Here is a 17,488-nt window from a genome sequence, read left to right on the forward strand (position 1 = left end):
ATGCACGTCTCAAAAGCCTGTTGTCCAACTAGAATGCCATTGTGTCGAAATAAACTTTCAGCCAAGATCATCTGTGTTGTTTGAACCAGAGCAAGAACTATATCTGATCACCATATTTATCCTGAATTGCTTGCATCTTTTTTTATTACCTGCTTACTAGTCATTTGTAGAAGATTTTTAGGTGACCTTTCAAATTAACTGCAATTGTATTTCCAATTTCCCAGGTGTCAACATCTCAGGGGATCAATCCCGGGCGAAAAAAATTGATACAATTATGAAGGCCGCATCCCAATATCTCTACTTCATTAGGAGTTTGATGAGATTTGTTATGTCAGCAAATACTCTTGCAAATTTATTTAAATAAGTGGCAGAGAGCATTTTCTGGTTGCATCACAGCTTGGTATAGAGGCTCTAATGCAGAGGGTTGTAGACTCTCAAGGACATTGTAAGAGCCAATACCTCAAAAGGGTAGCATCCATCACCAAGAACCCCTACTATCCAGCACATGCTCTATTCTCATTACCATCAGGGAAGCAGTACAGGAGTCTGAGGACCTACACACAACAATTCAATCTCTCCTTCATCAATGATCCTCGCACACTCCTTTTCCTTTTTGCACTATGTAATTTATAGTACTTCTATGCCTTGCACCGTACTGCTACCACAAAACAAATGTCATATCACATACAGTAAGATAGATGACAATAAAACCCATTCATTCCCTTTTCACCTCTGATTTCTGAATTTTCCCATTTAAAAAGTTTACATCTTTATTCCTCTTACCAAAATGCATAACCGTACATTTTCCCATATTTGATTTGCCACTCCTTTGCCCACTCTTCTAACCTGTTCAAGTCCACATGCAGACTACCTGTTCCTATACCCATCTTAGAATTGGCTGCAGACTTGGCCAGAATACTACCAGTTCTGTCATCCAGATTATCAACGTACATTATATTCCAACGTGGCAACCTGTCCCTTCAGCTCACCGACTATACCCACCAGACTTTACATATTTATGCATATATAGTCTAAGGGGGTGTCACTCTTACAGTCTCACTTAGACTAGTAAAAGATGACCATAAATGTACTGCAGTGCTCCCTGCCACTTTCAATCCTTTGTGTGCTTTATCCTGCTCTCTGGTTACTGCAGGTAGGTTCCCATGCTTTGCCAATTCAGTTTAAATCCTCCCCCAAACGCCTGACTTTAGGTTGAAAAGGACTAAACTACAACTAATCTTTGTGAGAGCGAGACAATTCACCTCCCTAAAATGCTTAGGAACCATAATTATTATGCTGGGACAGTTATGACATTACCTTGCAAAACATGTACCAATCAGACAAAAGCAGATCAAAATAAACTGTGGTGATGAAACATTCAGTGTTATTACTACAAATGTGCATTTCAAGAATAATTATACAGGGCTACAACCACATGCAGTAGTAAAGTTTATTGGAAAAGGCTCAGAATTAGGCAATAATGAAGAAAGCACAAGAGTCAAAGTAGAAGGAGAGCAGTATGTTAACATTAACTTCAAGAACAAATTATGACCATCTACAGTCCAAGCAGGCATCTTAGAAGATATTAGTTATCAAGAAAGATAGTTTAATAGCTGTCAGCAACACATGCATGAATCTTACCACTGCAAGTTGAGTTCTAGAGGCTACTGTGTGAAAGACAGCTGGCATCATAAGAGATTCCTCCACTTTCAATCCCATCTCATTTTCTGCAGAGAATGTTGTCTTGGGAATTGTTGGTGCACGGTCACACAGAATCATTTCTTTGTTGTATAGAAAAATGGGATTTGTATCCTATAGTTTATAAATTTTAAAAGAGCGAAGTTTAAAACATACCCAAATTTGTTCAAAAGCATAAGGATGTCATATTTAAGTGCTCCGACAAAGAATTTGGTTACTTGGGGAAAGTAACGAATAATTATACCAAATTTATTTTGAATCCCATGGAGCATGTGGAAACCTTCCAATACCCAGGCGACTCTTTTTTTTTTTCTCTTTCTTTCTTTTAGGTAGGACTATATATATGGGGGGGGGGTGGGTAGATTTTATCTTTTCATGTATTCTTTTTGAAAATTTAATAAAAATTATATTAAAAAAAAAGCATCTTACTACTGGGCAACAATGCTATTTGTGATAAGTATCAAAACACCCCTCTATTCTCAAAGCATGCAAGATCCTTTAAGGCCATTATGCTTTTAACAAATGTACATCAATTACAGAAAAAACAAAGGTCTCATCTCAGATGTAAACCAGTCCATGGATCCAAAGTTTACTGCTCTAAATTCTGAAATATAGCTGCAGTTTAGAATGCAAAGGCAAGAAAAGTGCCATAAGCTAGCATTATTAAAGACTGGATAATTTTTAAAATGGTACTTTCTATTTTAAGAAATGCATTGAAACATTAATGAGTTCTTAACAAAAACCTTTAGGATTAATTTATCTGTACAAATCTGTCACTTACCGTTCCAGCACTGTAGCTACAAACACGCCTATCTGCCACCATGCATTCACCTCCATTGACAACCAATACTTGATGGTGAGTTGCAATCTTATATTTAGCCTGGATAGCATGTTTAAGGTCTGCAACACTGAAGTTATACAATTATCATACTTAACAACATATCTCCATTTACATTACACTACTTCAATTAAAAGCACACTATGTAATGTATTAATTTTCAACGTTCTCAATAGAAGGACATGAGAAAACCTAAACATCATTCCAAAAATTATAAGGGAGAATACAAGCTGGCTAACAGGCTCCAAATACAAAGTCAGGTCTACTCTAGTATTCTTCTGGATCTCAGACTCAAAGATATTAATGACCAGAAATAATGGTTAATACAATTAGAGTAAAATGCAACTCATGCAATTTAAAGATACTAAGAAAGGTGTTGCAAGTCATATACATTATGATCATTACTCCAGCTCAAGCTTCAATGAAATTATTCTAAAACTTCCCTATTTTAAAGAAACTAAAATGCCGCTGTGGCAGAACTTTCAGAAGATAAATTGATGGTAAATACTGAAACAAGCAAAATTAAAAATGCTTCATCTAGATTAATAAAACATCTTTCTTGAAATGACAATTCAAGCTACAAATTTTCAAGTTACATCATCTTCAGAAGTTTTCTGATGACTCTGCCATAGTTGGATGCATCAGCAAGGGAGACGAGGTTGAGTACAGGGCTACGGTCGGAAACTTTGTCAGATGGTGTAAGCAGAATTATCTGCAGCTTAATATGAAAAAGACTAAGGAGCTGGTGGTAGACCTGAGGAGAGCTACGGTACCGGTGACCCCCGTTTCCATCCAGGGGATCAGTGTGGACATGGTGGAGGATTACAGATACCTGGGGATACGAATCAACAATAAACTGGACTGGTCAAAGAACACTGAGGCTGTCTACAAGAAGGGTCAGGGCCATCTCTATTTCCTGAGGAGACTGAGGTCCTTTTACATCTGTTGGACGATGCTGAGGATGTTCTACGAGTCTGTGGTGGCCAGTGCAATCATGTTTGCTGTTGTGTGCTGGGGCAGCAGGCTGAGGGTAGCAGACACCAACAGAATCAACAAACTCATTCGTAAGGCCAGTGATGTTGTGGGGATGGAACTGGACTCTCTGACGGTGGTGTCTGAAAAGAGGATGCTGTCCAAGTTGCATGCCATCTTGGACAACGTCTCCCATCCACTACATAACGTACTGGTTGGGCACAGGAGTACATTCAGTCAGAGACTCATTTCACTGAGATGCCACACAGAGCATCATAGGAAGTCATTCCTGCCTGTGGCCATCAAACTTTACAACTCCTCCCTTGGAGGGTCAGACACCCTGAGCCAATAGGCTGGCCCTGGACATTTCCTGGCATAATTTACCTATTACTATTTAATTATTTATGGTTTTATTACTATGTAATATTTATGGTGCAACTGTAACAAAAACCAATTTTCCCCAGGATCAATAAAGTATGACTATAGAAACATAGAAACATAGAAAATAGGTGCAGGAGTAGGCCATTCGGCCCTTCGAGCCTGCACCGCCATTTATTATGATCATGGCTGATCATCCAACTCAGAACCCAGCCTTCCCTCCATACCCCCTGACCCCTGTAGCCACAAGGGCCATATCTAACTTCCTTTTAAACATAGCTAATGAACTGGCCTCAACAGTTTGCTGTGGCAGAGAATTCCACAGATTCACCACTCTCTGTGTGAAGAAGTTTTTCCTAACCTCGGTCCTAAAAGGCTTCCCCTCTATCCTCAAACTGTGACCCCTCGTTCTAGACCTCCCCAACATCGGGAACAATCTTCCTGCATCTAGCCTGTCCAATCCCTTTAGGATCTTATACGTTTCAATCAGATCCCCCCTCAATCTTCTAAATTCCAACGAGTACAAGCCCAGTTCATCCAGTCTTTCTTCATATGAAAGACCTGCCATCCCAGGAATCAATCTGGTGAACCTTCTTTGTACTCCCTCTATGGCAAAGATGTCTTTCCTCAGATTAGGGGACCAAAACTGCACACAATACTCCAGGTGTGGTCTCACCAAGGCCTTGTACAACTGCAGTAGTACCTCCCTGCTCCTGTACTCGAATCCTCTCGCTATAAATGCCAGCATACCGTTCGCCTTTTTCACCGCCTGCTGTACCTGCATGCCCACTTTCAATGACTGGTGTATAATGACACCCAGGTCTCGTTGCACCTCCCCTTTTCCTAATCGGCCACCATTCAGATAATAATCTGTTTTCCTATTTTTGCCACCAAAGTGGATAACTTCACATTTATCCACATTAAATTGCATCTGCCATGAGTTTGCCCACTCACCCAACCTATCCAAGTCACCCTGCATCCTCTTAGCATCCTCCTCACTGCTAACACTGCCACCCAGCTTCGTGTCATCCGCAAACTTGGAGATGCTGCATTTAATTCCCTCATCCAAGTCATTAATATATATTGTAAACAACTGGGGTCCCAGCACTGAGCCTTGCGGTACCCCACTAGTCACCGCCTGCCATTCTGAAAAGGACTATGACTAAATTAATCTTAAAAATATTTTTCCTTTGCAAAGGATTATGAAAATGAACCAAGAACTGGTCTGGAAAAGCCTTCTTTCAATATAGGTAAGGAAGCTTGGGGAGGGCAGGAGTGAATGACTTAGCTAAACTGCAGCTCTCAATGCGAAGGACTCCACTGATTGATCCAAGCACGAATCATGAAATGTGTGCAAAAGTATGATAAACTTAACTTTACTTCAATTTTTATACTCTTATTTCCAAGCCATTGTTAGGTGTAAATCTGTGTGTATCAGCTAAATTATTTCTGTAGCCAAAAAGTTTTTGTTCCTTTCATTGTTTAATAAATACAGATAATAAACCATTAAAATCTGTACATTGTTAAATATATATATATATATACACACACACACACGCACACATACATACATACACACACACACATTATATATTGCTGAACATTTGTACTTACGTCTGTACAGCAAGCTCTGTGTCAAATGTAAGGGTAGTTCCAGTATTCACCAAAAATACATACAGCTTCATGTTGGCACCACTTCTTTCATTACCGTCTCACTTCAGTCATTCATCTCCTGTCAAGAAAAAAAATTGAAAATAGTGCATTAAATAATGGTGTACTACGAGTGAACTGCAAGTAACTCAAATGTAAAAATATACAATCTGCTGCTAAATCAAAATTTGGATTCAGCATACACATAATACTTCTGCTGTAGTTTCCAGTCCTGTCAACGTTCTTCGCTATTACCTATGAATTCAGATCACATATTTCACAAACAGAGCAGCCAACACAATGTACATTGTTTACCCTCAAGCCCTCCACTCTTCCACAAGTTAAGGCCTTGCATGGTCCCATCTCCCATTGTAGTGTTGTTGAATTCATCACATCCGTGAAACCTCAACCCTAATCACACTTCAAACATACTCCAAATTATATAGTCTTGGGACATCATTGACACATTTAAAATATCTACAAGACATAGGAGAAGAATTAGGCCATTTAGCCCATCGAGCCTGCTCTGCCATTCAATCATAGCTGATCCTTTTTTGACCTCCTCAGCCCCGCTCCCCAGCCTTCACCCCGTAACCTTTGATGCCGTGTCCAATCAAGAATTTATCAAGCTTTACCTTAAATACACCCAATGACCTGGCCTCCACAGCTGCCTGTGGTAATAAATTCCAGATTCACCAGCCTCTGGCTAAAGAAATTTCTCCGCATATCTGTTTTAAATGGACACTCCTCTATCCTGAGGCTGTGCCCTCTTGCCCTAGACTCCCCTACCATGAGGGAGTCTTTCCATATCTACTATCTAGGCCTTTCAACATTTGAAAGGTTTCAATGAGATCCCCCCCCCCCCCCCCGCCATCATTCTAAATTCCAGCAAGTCTAGACACAGAGCTATGAAACATTCTTGGTATGGTAACCCTTTATCAACTTTACTTTTCCCTTTCTTTGCAGCTCATTATACATCACTTACCAAATACATCATGTTTATGAACTTCTAAGAGTTGACCCATTACACTGTTCAAAACATCTACATTGACATTTGCAAATATCTCAGCTTTAATTTCCAATTTATCTTTAGGTACCTGCTGAATTCACACATCTTACACCGATTTTAATTCCAATATTAACTACATTTTGTTTTCTCCTTGCAAACTTGCTTCTCCTGTTCCCTCATATCAGTATAATACTACTAATTCACCTTCATTATCAGTTCTTCCCCTTTCTTGCTCCTTAATATCTATTTTTCTCCCTGAACGGATATACTTTTGGATGCCCTGATACAATCTCAAGCCTCAACAGCATGCGTTTCCAGCAAGTTACTTAACAAATCCTTCAGTATGTAGACAAGGACAACAAAACAAGCCTTGAGATACCCTCTCCTTCTACATTCTTGCCTGTTCTAAAACATACTGTATACAAATTGTAACAGTAAAGTTTCTTTTATATTGTTACCAAACAAGAAAATAACAGTTTCCTAATTTAAAATGAAAAGGATGGCCAGCAGCTTTGAGTGACAGTTGCATCATCTTGCTCAAAAACTTTTTTTCTTGTACTAGCTTAGGAAAGAATACTCACTGTAATGGCTAAATTCTTTAAACACTATAACCTATCACTGTCAACCCATTTTTTGAAATTCTACCATCTATCACTTACAACTTGCCCCTCATCTAGCTGCACAGATTCAGGAACTTGAATCATACACCAGGGTGCTCTCTACAGTGCTTCAACCCTTAACCACTATACTGTCCAATTGCCAGGTCAGCAGTGGTGGCCAAGTTCCTGACTTCCACCTCAACTCCTCTCACTTGCTCCAGATCCAGCAAGAGGTTCTTTCTGCTTCCTCCCCCATCCTGCAAGCTGCTTGATCTCTTGCTCTTTACATCAAGGCCCAGTGCAGACAGCAACCTCCATGCAATCTTGCCGGGAACCCTCTACAGCTGATATCCACAGGGATTAGCCACATCTGCCATCCTTTGACTCTGCACTCCTTGACTAAGAACTGGTACTGCACTGCCTCCCTCTCATGAGTTTCCTTGCATCCTTCCTCCCATGCTACTGTGAGCTCCACCAGGTTGATTTTCTTGTCTTTAGTAGACCACAGTATGATGTGTGGTCAAAGTGTGGTTTGCACCACCTCCGGGAACTGCAGCTTCCTCCCCACATCGACCTTTATCTCCCATGATTTGGCAGTTTGCAGCAGATTGGATTTAGGCTTCTTTGATATGACTGGTGTGGCCCTCTCCTTAATGAAAATGACTGCCCTGTTTACCCCTTTGCAGATGGTCTCTTTTTACACCTCTCCCACTCCAATGAGTCAGCAAGGGACAGCAGGACCTTGTGGCACCACCTATACCGTCCTTGTGGTAAAGGGTTTTGCATTGTCAGTATGTGTGCCAGTGAACCCTAATGATCTTGCAGTTCGGGGTTTCTCTCAGTCCCCATGTGTGTAGCTGTGATGGTGTAGGGAGAGTGCCAGACAGACCGCAGGAAGAAAGAAAAACAGGAGAGCTGCAGTCTCTAATGCTCTGCCCAAGTGATGTTGCACTTGGGAAGATCACATTTCATCCAGGCATCCTGTGACCGCAACTCTACTGACTTTGATACCTGCCTTTCATCCTCATGGTTCTGTCCCTCTGCCTGGACCATATCATGCCTATCCCTTGCTCTTCCCCATCATTAGAAGTGTGCTGAGCCGAGGCCTTGCCACCTCAAACATGGGTTACCAATGATGTCTCTCAATCACAGGGAGCTCACTGCCTGGTCTATGGCCAAGTTGGCAGCCCACTTTCAGCCCAATCTTGTTGTGACTCCTACTTGGTTTATTAGTCTGTCATTGGAGCCCCTCAGTGTTAACACAATTCTACACTTTACAACCTTGAACTCCTCCACTACTGATGACAATAGGAATTGTAGCTGACCTGATATTACAGCAAACCCCAGCCACCTCCACAGATGCTTGTTGACTCTCCTCTCAATGCTTTCTAAATAGTCATGGGAAACTCGTACACCATGAAAAGCCAGAGAAGGCTTGGTAGAAGACCATGTTGGTACTGCCATATCTTAAATTTACCAGGGAGTCCAGTTTTGTTGATTTTCTTCAGCCACTCTTCAGTCTGTTTTACTGGTGATGTTGACACTATCTGCCATTGCTGCTTTAAACCACTTTCCAAGACACTTTACTGGGATGTCCTCTATGGATGGAATTATTTCTCCCCGTACTTGAAGACTGAAACTTGCTAGTAACCTTGCCCTTTTTGATCACCATGCATCTGGACTTCCTGGCTGCAGAGGTCAGTCTAGCACAAGTAGCTATATTGGCCAAAGTTTCCAATACCCATCCTGCTTGGACATGGGTTACAGTGGTTACTCTGATGTCATCTATGAACCCCCGTATGGCAGGCTGTCAGATGCTGGGCTCCAACACTGGGCCTCGGGATACATCTGCTGCTGCTGATATGAGGAGGTTCATACCCATGACAAACAAGATGGGGAGATGGTACAGCCAGTTGGAATCCCTTTTTGAAGGCCTTGCCGCCTGGTTGTAAAGTGGGCTGAAGTGAAGTGTAGCTTGAATCCTCCTAGGTAGCTGGTGGTCACATCTTGCGTTACTGGTGGGATATGATAGCAGTCCAGGCCAACCTAGATGAGGATGTGTGGAATTGATCCATTTGCGCTGGCTGGGTTTAACCAGCCCTCTCTCTTAGTTTGTCTTTCTTCTGCCTGGCCACGTGAATCAATTGGCTAATTATTGAGGTGTGTTCAAGGCACCCAAAAAAAAACAGGATGCCGCCTTTCTGGATGGATGTGTTGATATAGTTCTCCATTAAGTAAGAGGTCAGCATTCCCACAAGCACCAAGAATATCTTGCACTTCATTCTAAGTAGGGAGATTGTCTTAAACTGGATGATCACAGAAGAATCTTCTTCCTTGGGAGCAAAGCATCCTTCAGCCATTTTCCAAATTGGTGGGATAGAGCCTTTGGTCCAAATCTTCCTCATTATCTTCCACAACCGTCAAAGTTTTGGGTATTTCTTATATACTTTGTAGGGTATACTACTTGGCCCCGGGGCTGCAGATAACTTTGCTGCCTTGATGATATCCTGGACCTTCTGCCATCTTCAGCTCGGTTGCTGGGGTTCTTGATTGGGGGACTTTTGGATTGAATTCTACTCCTCGATTCCCGCAGAAATTCTTCCACTTCCGGCTTTGAGTGCCAGATTCTCGCTGGCTGAGAACAGTAGTCATAGTCATACTTTATTGATCCCGGGGGAAAATGGTTTTCGTTACAGTTGCACCATAAATAATAAATAGTAATAGAACCATAAATAGTTAAATAGTAATATGTAAATTATGAAATAAATCCAGGACCAGCCTATCGGCTCAGGGTGTCTGACCCTCCGAGGGAGGAGTTGTAAAGTTTGATGGCCACAGGCAGGAATGACTTCCTATGACGCTCTGTGTTGCATCTCGGTGGAATGAGTCTCTGGCTAAATGTACTCCTATGCCCACCCAGTACATTATGTAGTGGATGGGAGACATTGTCCAAGATGGCATGCAACTTGGACAGCATCCTCTTTTCAGACACCACCGTCAGAGAGTCCAGTTCCATCCCCACAACATCACTGGCCTTACGAATGAGTTTGTTGATTCTGTTGGTGTCTGCTACCCTCAGCCTGCTGCCCCAGCACACAACAGCAAACATGATAGCTCTGGCCACCACAGACTCGTAGAACATCCTCAGCATCGTCCAACAGATGTTAAAGGACCTCAGTCTCTTCAAGAAATAGAGACGGCTCTGACCCTTCTTGTAGACAGCCTCAGTATTCTTAGATCAGTCCAGTTTATTGTCAGTTCGTATCCCCAGGTATTTGTAATCTTCCACCATGTCCACACTGACCCCCTGGATGGAAACAGGGGTCACTGGTACCTTAGCTCTCCTCAGGTCTACCACCAGCTCCTTAGTCTTTTTCACATTGAGCTGCAGATAATTCTGCTCACACCATGTGACAAAGTTTCCTACCGTAACCCTGTACTCAATCTCATCTCCCTTGCTGATGCACCCAACTGTGGCAGAGTCATCAGAAAACTTATGACGATGACAAGACTCTGTGCAGTAGTTGAAGTCCGAGGTGTAAATGGTGAAGAGAAAGGGAGACAAGACAGTCCCCTGTGGAGGCCCAGTGCTGCTGATCACTCTGTCGGACACACAGTGTTGCAAGCACACATACTGTGGTCTGCCAGTCAGGTAATCAAGAATCCATGATACCAGGGAAGCATCCACCTGCATCGCTGTCAGCTTCTCCCCAGCAGAGCAGGGCGGATGGTGTTGAACGCACTGGAGAAGTCAAAAAACATGACCCTCACAGTGCTCGCTGGCTTGTCCAGGTGGGCGTAGACACAGTTCAGCAGGTAGACGATGGCATCCTCAACTCCTAGTCAGGGCTGGTAGGCTAACTGGAGAGTGAACCTGAATGGGTTTTTAAACAAACTGTGCTATCCTCTCGATCGCTTTCGCAGATGTTCCACCCTCCTGAGCTTGCACAGCTCTCCCCGCAGCTTGATGGTTAGATTTTTGACAACTTTTTCATCAGGTGAGCTGTTTTTGAATTGTCTTTTTGAAAGGTGTTTATCTCACTTCTCAGGTGACGAATCTCCCTTTCCCTCCTGTTTGGTTGTAGTCATGGTTTTAAGATCCCCTTTCTTCGCCATTTAGCAAAGTTGATCAAAACGACTGCGAGGGAGTCAGTTTTCCTGGAGCCAGGTCCTGCCAATGTAGCTTCCAAGATGCAATCCAGGTCGTCATCAAACTGCTTCCAAGATACATTGTCTGATGATCTAGGCCATCTGATCCTCTCTACTTGATGAATGGATTAGTTTTTGATTCTACTATTTCACCCTCCAGCTCAAATGAGGAATTTTACACATCATGGTTGCTCTTATGGGACCACATACAGGAGTACTGTTGATTATTCAATCTGGGCACAATACCCAAATTGAGATAGCCTTCTCTCCAGTTTGCTCCTCAATGTATTGGCCTAAAAAGCTTTTAATGTTCACACTCCTGGAATTCTCTCTCCATGAGGTTATGGCTAATTTGATCTGTCCATCAAATATAGATTGAAGTTACCCATGTATACAACTCTACCCAAGTTGTACAAATTTTTATTTTCTTTTAATTCCATCCATTAAACCACTACTATGATGGCATATACATAACTCTCACCAATTTTTGTCTTGCAGTGTTTCTTAAACATGCCACATTATGATTTTCTTAACCAAAATCCTTCAAAGCTGTTGCATTGATTTTCTCTCTAACCAACAATACCCTGCCTCTTTTCCCTGTCCTAAAAATTGACTGCCTCTGAAAATTCATTTTTCATCCTTGATCACCTGTTCCAGGGGTTCTCAACTTGGGGTCCATGGACCCCTTGGTTAATGGTAAGGCTCCGTGGCACAAAACAAGTTGGAAACCCCTGCTATAGCACATCTCTGACAGAAGAGATTCAGGGTAAGATCTTAGAAAATATAGACTGCCTACCATACCTGAGATGTCACAACACAAAAGCAAGTACGGATAAAATTCACCTACACCTTCAGTCAATTAAGAAGCACCTAGCACAAAACTCAGTCTACTAAGCAATGATAACCCCAGTCTTCCAATACCCAAGTCCTGCCCTCACTGCATGCTACTAGGTTCCTCAAACAGATTTGCTTTGCCATGCTCTGACACAGTTAGAGATTATCAAGCATAGGAAAGAATTTAAATCATGAGTTCAAAGCCTCCATGGGAAAAAGAAATGCAACATTCTCATTGACTCTTTGCAAATTCTAGCCTATAAGTACACAAAGTAACATTCAGAATAGCATTGAGAATTGAGGTCAGGCATCAGCAGCCAAAAGAAAACGGAGGGCAAGCATCACCTTCAAAGCTGTCCACTTACCCACTCTGTCGGGCACCCCCTGTCCATTCCTCGAAGGGTGCCAGTCACCTCATTATGTAAAGAACCATAGTAGAAATAAGTCATGCATTATTTCAAGGGACTGCCAAAAAGTGATGCTATTATACAATGCATCTGCTAGTTCTTTTCAATTGCTTCCCCTTGCCTTGCAAGTCTACAGTTGGAGGGACTCTTGTGGTAAATTGGTTAACCACAACAGAAATATTTTTTTCCTACTAAAGAAAACAGGCATCTTAAAGTAAAACCTTCAGTGAAATCTGCTCCAGATCCATTTAGTCAGGTCCTACTCCAACAAGACGGGGCATCTTGTCTCTCACAATCCCTCCAGAAGAGTCCCTCTTCCCCACAGCTGTAGCACACCTCCTTCCGCTCACACTCCCGCTGGAAATGCCCCTCTTTCTCACAGTTATAGCACACGCTACCCACCGCCCCTCTCCTCCCAGGATGCCCGCTACTCCCAGCCCACTGTACTGCCCATCTCCTGAAGGGGGTGCTCTCCCTGACAATCCACTCATGTGAGGAGTCCCTACCCACCTGCGACCCCTTGGGTTTCTCCGTTCTCAACCCGGCCACCACCTCCTGTACCGCTAAGGATCGTCCCGGGTGGCCAGAGCCCTCTTTTCGGCCCAACGCACTCTCATCCTCCCGTACTTCTCTAATCAGCTGACCGAATGATGGAGGGGTCTCCTTTTATAGGACTGCCGGAGACCCCAAGCCACCTTGTTCCCCCCCCCCCAGGGAACCCCTAGATATCTGATTCGTCCTCAACTTCGCCACCTCGTCCGCCTTCACTACCCCTTGGCGCCACAACCTATTAAGCATTATCTCCAGCCGAAAAATGTATTCTGACAGCTTTTCCCCTCTTCCCTGCCGCATGTTTTGAAACTTCCCTAAGAGCTCCCAGGAACCTCCCGTCAATCCAAACGCACACTCCAAAGCTTCCAGATGCTCCGCGGACAACAACAGCCGGTACTCCCTGCAAACTTTCCACCAATTGCTGTCTCTTTCCCTCTTCTGAGCCTGGCCACTCCCCTAACAACTGGGATGTGTTTTCGCTCCATGACTCATAATCGTCCTCCCCTTCCGGGGTGGGCATGGCTCCTGAGAAAATTCTCACTAGAGAGGTAATGGCGGCTGCCAACTCGGAGGTCTCACCTCTAGCTGGGGGACAGGGCCTGACCAATCCTTCCCACTCTGATCCCTCCTCCCTCATTACCCCGAGAACTTGTTCCCTCGCACATTCCTTCAACCCTTCACCAGTGGCTACTGGTACCTCCCCTGGTGTCTCCTCACATTCGTCCTCCAGGAGGGTGTGGAGGCCCAGTGACCCCGCCTCCCCTGGGACGCTGACCATCGCTGGCAGTTCCAACGTCATGACGTCAGCACTCGTACCAACCAACACCTAGCTGGATTCCACTTCTTCACCGCAACTTCTAGCTATCAGTTCTATCTTGCCGATAGTTTTTAAATCAGACTTAACCCTCGCACTAGCACTTCTTCCGAAGTGCGGAAATCCACCCCACTTAACACACACACATGATTAACTGGTACGTCCTCAAGCTCACACCAGCTTACAATCTTATCTCAATCCATCTCCGCACTACTTAATGTGGCAATTTATACCGCTTATACACAATTCAACCCCGGATGCTGCCCCCACAAATGTAACGCTCAGGTCTATCGGCTCGTGTTTACCTAGGGGAAACCCCGTCCGCCCGCCAAACCGTGTCTCACGGTTGTGTCATTGCTGTGTAATGCCACCTGGTACAAACTCACACATCAAATATCAGGCAGCACACAATGTACGATTTACAGATGACACGTTATGTAATTAACAGAGAGACAATATAGAAGGGAAAGTAAAAGGCGCCAGACTTATCAGAGTTCATTCACTTCGTGCACAACAGGTGGAGCTCAATTAACAGGGTCCTCTTTCCACCATTCAATCCCCCTCCGACCCCCTCGACTCGCAGCTCGGGGCCAACCACGGTGGTCGACCAGGGTGCTTCCAGCAGGTCCTTCCTCTTCAGGTCTCCTCCCGAAAGCCCGCCAAACCACACGGTTCTCACCCATATGAGACAGAAAAATATCACCCACAAAAAGAATAACATGGACACTCATTGGTTCGTTCCCACTCTTATCAATAATATAACCCAAACAAGCAGGGAAAGAGAGAATTCCTTACATTGCAGTTCTTACTACAGAAAAGCCATTTTTATTCTAACATAACAAAGAAGCCATTTTATGAGCCTTCGCAGTAACATACAAGAAGAAACCACTTACACAGAAGTTTCCAACTCTGCTTTATATCATGTTATGGAACCTTTCACATTTATTTGAAGATCAAATGAGTCTCATCTAATAAAGCTATATATTACATTGCTGCACCCTCAATATGTGCTGACCTCAATGAATGGAACATGTAACCACAACATTTAAACTTGGGCTAATACAAAAATAAAGCAAATTTAAAGATGAAAAAATATTCCAAGCAGCATTTATTAGCAGTTAACAATCACACTTAGTATACATTGCCATATATTAACAACATGCCTAAATTAGAACATATCTTATGAAGATAGGCCAAGTGAGCTTGGGCTTCTCTCTTTGGAGCGAAGGAAGATTAGAGGTGCTTGATAGATGTATACAAAACAATAAGAGCATAGATTGAGAGACCCCCCCACCCCCCTGCCCTCCACCTCGCCGCTCGCCCCAAGAGCAAAAACGGCTTTGGAGGAAAGTATAGGGAGATGTCAAGAGGCAAGTTCTTTTTTTTAAAAAAATGCAGAATGGTGAGTGCATGGAATGCCCTGCCAGGGGTGGTGGTAAAGACAGATAGATTAGGAATATTTCAGAAACTCTAAGACAGGCACATGATGAGGGTGATACAGGAGGAAAAACTTGGTACAACCTCTTGAGCTGAAGGGCCTAGGGACATGATGATAGAAAATTGGAGGGCGATATAGGAGTAAAAACTTGGTACAACATCATAAGCTGAAGGGCCTATACTGTGTTGTAATTTAGTATGTTCTAAACTCTTGATTCAGCATTGTGCGGTCTGGCACATTTTGAATCTTAGCACAAGATTCATACTAATTATCTAATTAAGATTTGTTTTGTTCTGTGTTCTTGTAAAGATATTTCTCTTGTACATTCTGCTTGTATGATGCCATGTGCCAATGATGCTGCCACAAGTAAGGTTTTCCATTGTGCTTATGCATACATGTACTTAACATAAGAAATAGGAGCAGGAGTCGGCCATCTGATCAGTCGCGCCTGCTCCACCATTGAATAAGATCATGGCTGAACTGGCTGGACTCATCTCCATCTACCTGCCTTTTTCCCCATAACCCTTAATCCCCTGCTATGCAAAAATCTATCCAACCTTGTCTTAAAAAATATTTACTGAGATAGCCTCCACTGCTTCATTGGGCAGAGAATTACCACTCTCTGGGAAAAGCAGTTCCTCTTCATCTCCATCTCCATCCTAAATCTACTCCCCTGAATCTTCAGGCTATGTCCTCTATTTCTATTCTCACCTACCAGTGGAAACAACTTTCTTGCCTCCATCTTATCTATCCCTTTCATAATTTTATATGTTTCTATAAGATCCCCTCTCATTCTTCTGAATTCCAGCGAGTACAGTGCCAGGCAACTCAATCTCTCCTCATAGTCTAACCCCTTCATTTCTGGAATCAACCTGGTGAACCTCCTCTGCACCACCTCCAAAGCCAGTATATCCTTCAAGTAGGAGACAAAAACTGGCCACAGTTCTCTAGGTGTGGCCTCACTAGTACCCTATACAGTTGCAGCACAACCTCCCTGCTCTTAAATTCAATTCTTCTGCAATGAAGGCCAAAAATTCCATTTGCCTTCCTGATAGCCTGCTGCACCTGCAAACCAACTTTTTGTGAATCATGCACAAGCACTCCCAAGTCCTTCTGCAGAGCAGCATACTGCCATTTTTTTACCATTTAAATAACCTGATCTTCCATTTTTCCTTCCAAAGTGAAGGACCTCGCATTTACCAACGTTGTACTCTATCTGCCAGACCCTTGCCCATTCACTATACCTATATCTCTCTGCAGACTTTCCGTATCTTCTGCACAATTTGCTTTTACCCTCAATTTAGTATCATCAGCAAACTTAGATACAGTACACTTGGTCCCCTCCTTCAGATCGTTACTGTATATCGTGAACAGTTGTGGGCCCAGCCACGATCCCTGCAGATCACCACCTACTGCTGCTTGCCAACAAGAGCAACATCCATGTATCTCAACTCTCTGCTTTCTGTTCGCTAACCAATCCTCTATCCATGCCAAAACATCAACCCCAACTCTATGCCTCCTTATCTTATGGATAAGTCTTTTAGTTGGCACCTTATCGAATGCCTTGTAGAAATCCAAGTAAATAACATCCACCTGTTCCCTCTATCCACTACACTTGTTATACCTTCAAAGAACTCCAGTACTTGAGGATATGACAATAAACTTGAATTTGTGACATAACTAAGATGTAAAAATAAGATTTGTACTAATCTGTAGCCAACTAATCTACCATGCAACTTCAGCAATCTCAGCCAACAGCTGTCTCAGCATTACCACCTTAGGGAAACTTTGGGTTATGGACAATTCCTAAAACCATTTATACTTAAAACAGTTCTCCTGTGTGAAGGAAGGTTGTTGGAGGAAACTTCCGTGGTCCGGCATCACTCATGCTTCCAAGAGTGCTGTGGACTAGACAGCTTCAACCCCTAGCTATTTTCAAGAACTAATCAGTCTAGCAACACAAATGTTTTTTTCTGCATCTCATTTGGAAGCAAACTGATTCCAAGATGGCACCATGTATGGCGGCAGCGTTACGAGCTCCATTCCAACTTTACAGTATACTTTTGATTTCTGTGATTTCCTTCGCATTTCTTGGTCAATTAGCTGATTGTCACATCAGATACGATAGATTGACCCTGCTGAACATCAGG

General features: G+C 43.1%; 1 protein-coding gene across 3 annotated transcripts in view; it reads right to left on the reverse strand.

The window, feature by feature from the left end:
• The window catches only part of rb1cc1 (RB1-inducible coiled-coil 1), a 181,044-nt gene that overhangs the window by 146,602 nt on the left and 16,954 nt on the right, over positions 1-17,488 (reverse strand). For all 3 annotated transcript variants that reach the window (XM_063063561.1, XM_063063551.1, XM_063063544.1), the window contains exons 2-4: positions 5,501-5,618; positions 2,480-2,606; positions 1,642-1,812 (exon numbers count right to left, since the gene is read on the reverse strand). In XM_063063561.1, the coding sequence (XP_062919631.1) occupies positions 1,642-1,812; positions 2,480-2,606; positions 5,501-5,571 (369 nt within the window). In that variant the 5' untranslated portion in view covers positions 5,572-5,618. The remainder of the gene's footprint in view (positions 1-1,641; positions 1,813-2,479; positions 2,607-5,500; positions 5,619-17,488) is intronic.

This window comes from Mobula hypostoma, chromosome 1 (assembly GCF_963921235.1).
Source record: "Mobula hypostoma chromosome 1, sMobHyp1.1, whole genome shotgun sequence".
Classification (NCBI taxonomy): Eukaryota; Metazoa; Chordata; class Chondrichthyes; order Myliobatiformes; family Myliobatidae; genus Mobula; species Mobula hypostoma.